Source organism: Pyxicephalus adspersus, chromosome 3 (assembly GCF_032062135.1).
Source record: "Pyxicephalus adspersus chromosome 3, UCB_Pads_2.0, whole genome shotgun sequence".
Classification (NCBI taxonomy): domain Eukaryota; kingdom Metazoa; phylum Chordata; class Amphibia; order Anura; family Pyxicephalidae; genus Pyxicephalus; species Pyxicephalus adspersus.
This window is the reverse complement of record NC_092860.1, coordinates 26719100-26726453: the sequence shown is the minus strand read 5'-3', so window position 1 is coordinate 26726453 and position 7354 is coordinate 26719100. Positions and strand designations below refer to the sequence as shown.

General features: G+C 37.4%; 1 protein-coding gene across 2 annotated transcripts in view; it reads right to left on the bottom strand.

Annotated features, from left to right (window-relative positions):
• Positions 1 to 2070: 2070 nt before the first annotated feature.
• The window catches only part of DHX58 (DExH-box helicase 58), a 17572-nt gene continuing 12288 nt past the window's right edge, over positions 2071 to 7354 (bottom strand). For both annotated transcript variants that reach the window (XM_072404040.1, XM_072404039.1), the window contains 5 exons: positions 6865 to 7014; positions 4932 to 5093; positions 4413 to 4600; positions 3849 to 3942; positions 2071 to 3402 (listed from right to left, as the gene is read on the bottom strand). In XM_072404040.1, coding sequence (XP_072260141.1) covers positions 3205 to 3402; positions 3849 to 3942; positions 4413 to 4600; positions 4932 to 5093; positions 6865 to 7014 — 792 coding nt within the window. In that variant the 3' untranslated portion in view covers positions 2071 to 3204. The remainder of the gene's footprint in view (positions 3403 to 3848; positions 3943 to 4412; positions 4601 to 4931; positions 5094 to 6864; positions 7015 to 7354) is intronic.

Here is a 7354-nt window from a genome sequence, read left to right as displayed (position 1 = left end):
GCCACGCTGTACATTAAATAGGGGTTGCAAGTGACAGACTAATACAGACAGTAATACAGGAGGAGAGGACCCTGCCTCGAAGAGCTTACAAGCTAGTAATTCTTTCATTTGGTTTCTTTCGGTCTGTTAAATATATAATTTAAAACATTATTTAATTTTTTGCTAATATTTTCATTATGTTAGAACTTATTTTAGCTAGTGTGTAGGTGTAACACCTGGTTCTGCTGATCGCTACCAGAAACAAAGGGCCTGATTTATTAAGGCTCTCCGGAACTAAAGAAGATAAACTTTCATGGGTGAAGCTGGGTAATCTAGCAAACCTGGAAAGGATCTGGGCCAGGATTGAAAACAATTGAGTGTTTTCACACAATAAGTTTGTAATCCCTTAAAATGAACTAGGACAAGGGACAACCCCTTGAATGTGGCTTGCTGTGTTATATACTTACCTTCTTCCTTGTTTCGTCAGTCTTCAGTTTGTGGCCTCTCCTGGTGCTGCGTAACCACTTCTTCTAAAAATACCCCTTTAGGCATGTGAGCTGTGCCCTATTTTTTCATATGGGAGAGCCGAGTGCAGAAATATCTATTTATAAATTGTCCTTGTTTTAACATCAATTCCTGGCTGCTTTTAGAGAAGAGTGACAATGCTGATTTTTTATCGATTACGATGTGGTGAGACAACATGGTTACCCTAAGACAAGAAGTATTTTACTGGCAGGATCACCAGGAAAAAAAAATCCTGTAAAAGGTAATGTAACCTCCCTGGCGGTATGATAATTTTAGTATTTTTAATGTCAAAGCAGTACATTTGCAATTTAAAAATACTTATTTTAAATTTCCAGCAGGTTCTGCCCCCCAGTGCACATGTCCCATACTCGCCTGGCATCTGCATCCCCTGGCCTCCCGTCTCCAAAGTTCACATGCCGGGGATGCAAATGCTGGACGAGCATCTCTAAGTTGACACAGATGCCGAGCTGGCAACATTGGAGGATGCCGCGTTGTCCTTGGGACCAGGTAACCCCTCAATTCCACCCTGAGTGTGGCTCAGGGTTACTGCTTTATGTAATGAATATTAACCCAGAGCCACACTCGGTATTACCTCCAGGGAAGTTAATCTTGTAAACTACATTTTTGTTTAAATTCATACTTTACTAGAAAGACAGGAGAATTCATGGGTCTGTAACTGCAGATTTATAAAATACATCTCTTACCATTTGTAACAAAACAAAAGAACAAGGAAGTTCCCCAATGATATTCCTTGGAGGTCCTAGTAGAGGAATACAGGTTGGAATTCTTCCTCCCACCAATGATAGCAGGGACCATTTATAGGAAAAAGAAGTTTTCTCTGGTTAGCTTAAAAAGTGTGCTGGGGATTTTCTGTGCATTTTGGTTCTATGCTAATGGCCCTGCCAATCCATGCTGTCAGAAACATTGTCACAATCTCCACTCAAGTTATTTCATCAAACTTTCTGGTGACAGTTGCAGTGGACACTTGTCAACTTGCCTATAAACAGCCCTTTAGTTGTAAAACAATTAATTGCAACAGAGATTCACAAGTGACACACAGATTTGCAAATTGGCTCAATCCACTCTGTAGGAACCCTGGAGATAGAGCCTGAATATATTCTTAGTTACTAGGGTTTTATTTTGATATATCTAATTGTATTAATACTTTTTTTATTCCAATGGAAAACACTATTGCCAGTGCTCCAGCTTTTTACCAGCTTTCTGTTCAGTATAGGTGGAGGATCGGTATTGTTTATCATGTAAGACTAATGCAGTTACCCGTCCAGCTGCAGAGCTATTGTTGGAACAGATCTGGGCTGCAAAGTTATATGTCAAGACTCACCTCTGTGACTTATCGACCCAACTGTTTGACTACTGGTCACATGGAAGGATCCAGTAGTTCTGCATGCTTTGGTACCTTTTTTTGTTCAAGTCCAAAAAAAAAAAAAGAAAAAAAAAAAACCAAAAGCAGTCCCCAGACTGAAAAAAAAATCATTTGTTAGATATAATAAACTAGATTATATGCAGTATGTAAGTACCTTAAAGTTTGCCAAGTACTCCAAAAGGTAAAAAAAAAACATAACCATGTAGTTTTATTGTGAATCATTTGTAAGGATGCATTCATTAACATTACAAGATCTCTGTAAGTCATGTCTTGTTCCAAAACTAAAGTTTTGTACTTATATAACTATAATACAAAGTGCATTTGAACGTCAGTGCATAGCATACTGGATCATAAAAAAATGTCTGCTAAACATACAGATTCTTCAGTTCATGGCTTCGGGTCTAATTAGTTCAGGTCCTTGGACATAATACAGGCAATACCATTGACCTTTATAGTAATGTGCAAAAAATAAAATAAAAAAGAAATTGCCTAATTCAAGTCTCAAATTTTACCTTAAATTCACTATGAGTGATTGTAGTGCACTTTGCATTGTCTTGGTACTTATCTGCTGCGTGAGATCATCAAAGGCAAATCACACCTACTGCTTATTATACTCACTACTATACCTCTTCTAGTTTCTTTGAGGACCCGATGGAGATCAAGCTGTATATAAAAACCTACAGTGTAAGGAACTCCCTGCTCCTACTTCATTAACTTTGTAGATCTGTGTTTCCACCTTTCTTAACACCCACGGATACTTGCTCTCTCTGTGCTTCAGGTTCTTCAATATTGCAATTTCCTGTTCCAATTCTCACCAGTTTTTAAATTATTCAGGTCATGAGTGGGTCTGACACGGGAAAGCAACCAGGTCTGACCTGGTTCTCTACCAAGATGGCTGCTGCCACACAGACACACAACATCAAACAAGGCATGCTAAGTCAGTCCTGGGAAGAAAATAAGTCCTTGGTCCAATGTACACAGCTGGGAATACACACACACACACACACACACACACATATATATATATATATATATATATATATATATAAACATACATCCCACCTTGTAAATCTTGATTGAAGAGGTGAGAAATGCAAAAGATTCCTGGTTGATACAGTACCATTCATATCATTTGTTACAAATAATATATAAAATATTTCATCTCCATATGCCCATTTTTTGGCCTCAGCATAGAGACTTTCTGATACAAAACTCTTACTCCTTACCCCCCATGAAATCCTTTCAGTTTTTTATACTAATGTTAAGATGTCCATTTTCCATATGGTGTGAAAAGACATAGCTTTATCCATAAAGCTTCATTCTGAATCATCGTCGTCATCAAGTAAATTGTTCTCTTCACAGTACTGACTGTAATTAAACAAATCCAATGGAAACGGCACATCCTTCCATTTTTTGCAAGTTTTACGTCCCTCAGGAGTTTCTAATATAAAATTCTTGATGGCAACTGCTGGAATAGAAACTCCTTTGTAAATCATCAGTAAGCCCCAGGGTACCTATAAATCAGAGAACATCAGGTTACCGGAGAGAGTGAAATGTGAAAAAAAAACACTTTAAAAAAAAAAAACAAGGTTGTGGCTAATAAATTCAGAAATATACAGTGATCCAATGGTCCAAAGGTGTCCAACACCAGGGATCTAAAGCCAATACAGGTCAGGATTTTCTCACTATTTACTGATCCCAAATAAGTAAAGAGAATTTTAATATTTTTAGCAGGTAAACATTTTTTTCAGCTACATTGTGTATTTTGCTATTCACCTGGAGGTCAGAAGAATTTTTCTACCATATCAGAATAAAATACTTAGGTATAGATACGTTTTCTTAATTCTTTCATTTAAGATAGATATGGACTGCAGAAATCGTATTTTCACATATATCGAATTTTCTTTTGTAGGACAGAAATTGGTGTCTAGATAAATGCTTGTAAAAAAAACAAGAATACCTGGCAAAACCTGCATCTAATGGCTCCTCCAGGCACCCAGTCCTTCATCTTCTTTCCCAGATCAACAGGTGCTGTGTATTCTTCATAATATACTCTACAAAGTAGTATAAAACAAGACATGAGTAAACTAAAGGAACCTCCATCTTGTGCGTACAGGGGCAGGGTTACAACATGGCTGCCATGGGGCCTGGGAGCAGAGGGGAGGAGGCAACACTGACCAGGGGACTCTTCCCCTAACATACTATTAACATACTATCAAGCAAATAGTATTTTCAAAAGCCGTTGATAGCAATGGCAACATCCATGATGAACTTAAGATGGATTTGTTTTAATGGATATAATCTATTTGGTATCATGTTTGATATATGCATATGTAAAATGCCCTGTAATGTGTGTCTATATATATATATATATATATATATATATATATATTTATATTTATATAAAGATCACTGGTGGAATGACCTTTTGAATAAAACACAAACATAAGATTCATATAACACTGACAAAGTCTAAATACCATCAACTATTTTCCATACATGACATTGCATAATGTACACTTACTTAAAGTTAGGATTAACATTGACATGGTGAATGCCTTCCACAACTCGAAAATCACTCCCGTACCCAACTGCACCGGCACAGTTCCTGCAGTCCACTCGAATGTCCTGAGGATTGAACTTCTTTTTCTGCTCCATCTTAGCTTGTTTAACCCGACTTTCAACGAGAGACTCCAACTGCAACTCCAAAACCTGTGCCAAAAAACAAACAAACCCTGTTCCTGCTTGCACCATTTTCCATTTTGTACATCAAAAGCAGACTATATTTAGGGGTTTGTTTTTATAAACTGGTGAATCAGAAATTCACCAAACATTCACTGCTGTGTAAGTCTACCCTTGGAATCACTCTTCCCCTATTCTCTATTTTGGACTGTGCCACACTTCTATGAAGGACCTATAGATAGATATAGGAACCGGTAGACAGTAATAATTCACTGCTACTCACTATATATAAATGTCTTTTCGTTTTGGAATAGAGCAAAAAAAAAATACAGGAACGGGGCTTTGTGCCATTACCACTTACTTTTGCCTCATATTCTTTCTCTGGTATATTTTGCACATGCTCAATAGCCTGTTTCATTAGATCCTCTAAAGACTCATTGGTCCTCTCTCTTCGGCTCTCCTTTCCTCCAGATTTGGCCAAAAATGAGTAGCAACTGTCCTCAGCCCGAGCTCTGCCTCTAGCCTAAGAAAAAAGAAAAAAAAATAGTTATTCACTCAAACATTTTCTCTTCAAATGTTTAGTTTACAGGTTCAGGATCCTAATTTTGTTACAACTATATCACCAGTCTGTATCCAGCATTTTAGAAAACGTAAATCTTACGGTCCTAAATTTCTATCCTGCAGGGGACCATTGGTTGAAAAGTTCCTAAGCAGCGCTTATGTTTATTTAGGAGCTTGATACTTTATTATAAATCAAGATTTTTTTCACCTTCTAACACCATTAGAAAAAGTCTCAGTAAATGGGGCTGTGAAGTATGTAACAAACTCTTGCCATCGGACACTTTGTTTGTTACAAACTTTACATAAGGACACAGCACCTACTGGTGGCCAACAATAATACAGAAAAGATTATTTAAAAACAGATGACCCATCATAACCAACTCCAAAATAACAATACTTAAACCTTTAAAAAGGTAGGGAAAAAGATTGACAGAATGACACCAAATAATTTTAATGTTTCCTCTTTTAAAAAATGTGAGTAAACTTTTCTATTGACTGCTGAAATATAGAAGGGATGGCTGCAATTTGTGCCCTAGTTTTATACTCAAATCAATGCATCTTACTGTATTTTCAGGTAAAAAAAATGCCTAGGTTTATATTTGCATCGGTTTGTGTTCATACAGTATGAATTAGTAGATCCAGAGAAAGTCATCATACAATGACCATTAACCCCGTAGTGACCTGCATCACGAACATGTGCATCAGCCCACCCCTGACAAATATACATTGTTTGTGCATTAATCCTTTAGTTACTTTTCCCCAGCATATGAACATTAATCTCTTAATGTTCCCAAATCAGATGAGGTGAACCCTCAGAGTCCTGTCTCCAGCACATATGATAACCCCTGAACACTTCCTCACATGAGCATTATTCCCTTAGCAATCAGTCCTAAGGCATGCATATTATTCTTCAGCACCCACTATCCAACTTATGTAGGTTAATACCTCAGCATTTGGTATATAAATGCATGTGCTTTAACCTCTTGGCACCTATGTTTCTGAATATGTGCATTAATACCTCCCCTGCCATCTCCACAAACTCTGCTCCAGAAGCTATCTCCACTTCATTGTTCCATTTAACGTGAATCTTCCCTTGGCAACAAAGCATTGCTACTAACATCCCTACTAACACCTACACCAGGGTTCCTCTAGAAGTTGCCTGGGGTTCATTGTGCAATGAGTAATTTGTGACTTTCAGGTCAGTTTACCAGACACTAATAAACTTTTTGGCTATCTGTAAGGCTGACGTTCTATCCAATGGCCAGCAATGTATAAAGCATTCTGAGAATATAGTAATTATAAAAGGTGTTCCCTGAAGACCTTAAAGGTATTTCAAGGGTTCCCTAATGTTAAAAAGGTTTGAAAGCACTGCTCTACACTGTTCACCAAGAAGAACTGCTGTGCGCACAACACATTTCACTTCTAAATAGGTTGTTTCATTACAAAGTTTTACCAATTGGGCTTAGAAGAAAGTCTAGTTGTTTTGACAAACTAAATCTGCTTTGTTTTTGTTGCTTTGCATTTTTGTTCTCTGGCTCAGACAATGATCATTGAATTGATAACAGAGGAATTGTTTATTGGGATGTATAAGACCAGCCTTAATACGTAATGAGGCATTTTATGACCTGTAAAAACTCATTTGACCTGTGCTCTTGTTCTTTTCCTTGAAACTACACTAGGGGTACACAATTTTTTACACTTCCTGCTTGAGCAGATTTACAGAAAAAGCTTACCTGTACCATTGATATCTCGTTAGTCATAAGACCAAACCTTACAACAATGTTACATTCCCGGATATCAAGGCCCTCCTCTGCAACACTTGTTGAAATGAGCAGATTTAGCAAACCTTTACGAAACTTTTCAATGACTTCCAGTTGCTCATTCTGGGAACACAGAATATATAAAAAAAAAAGTCGGTTTTATTAGGAAAGCAATCTACGTTTGTATTTAGCATGCAACACTGAGAAACGCATTTATATGATGATTTGATCACATTACTTTGACAATGCCATTACATTATGATAGCAAGCTTGGACTAAGGCAATACCCTAATCCTATGCTTCTACAGTGACTGATGGTTGCTAGAGTGGTTGCATGTATGCTGATTTGGTATGGCAAGTCATCAATATTACCGTATTTTTTGGACCATAAGACGCACTTTTTTTCCCCCTAAAGTGGGGGGAAAATCAGGGTGCGTCTTATGGTCCGAATGCATATTTTTTT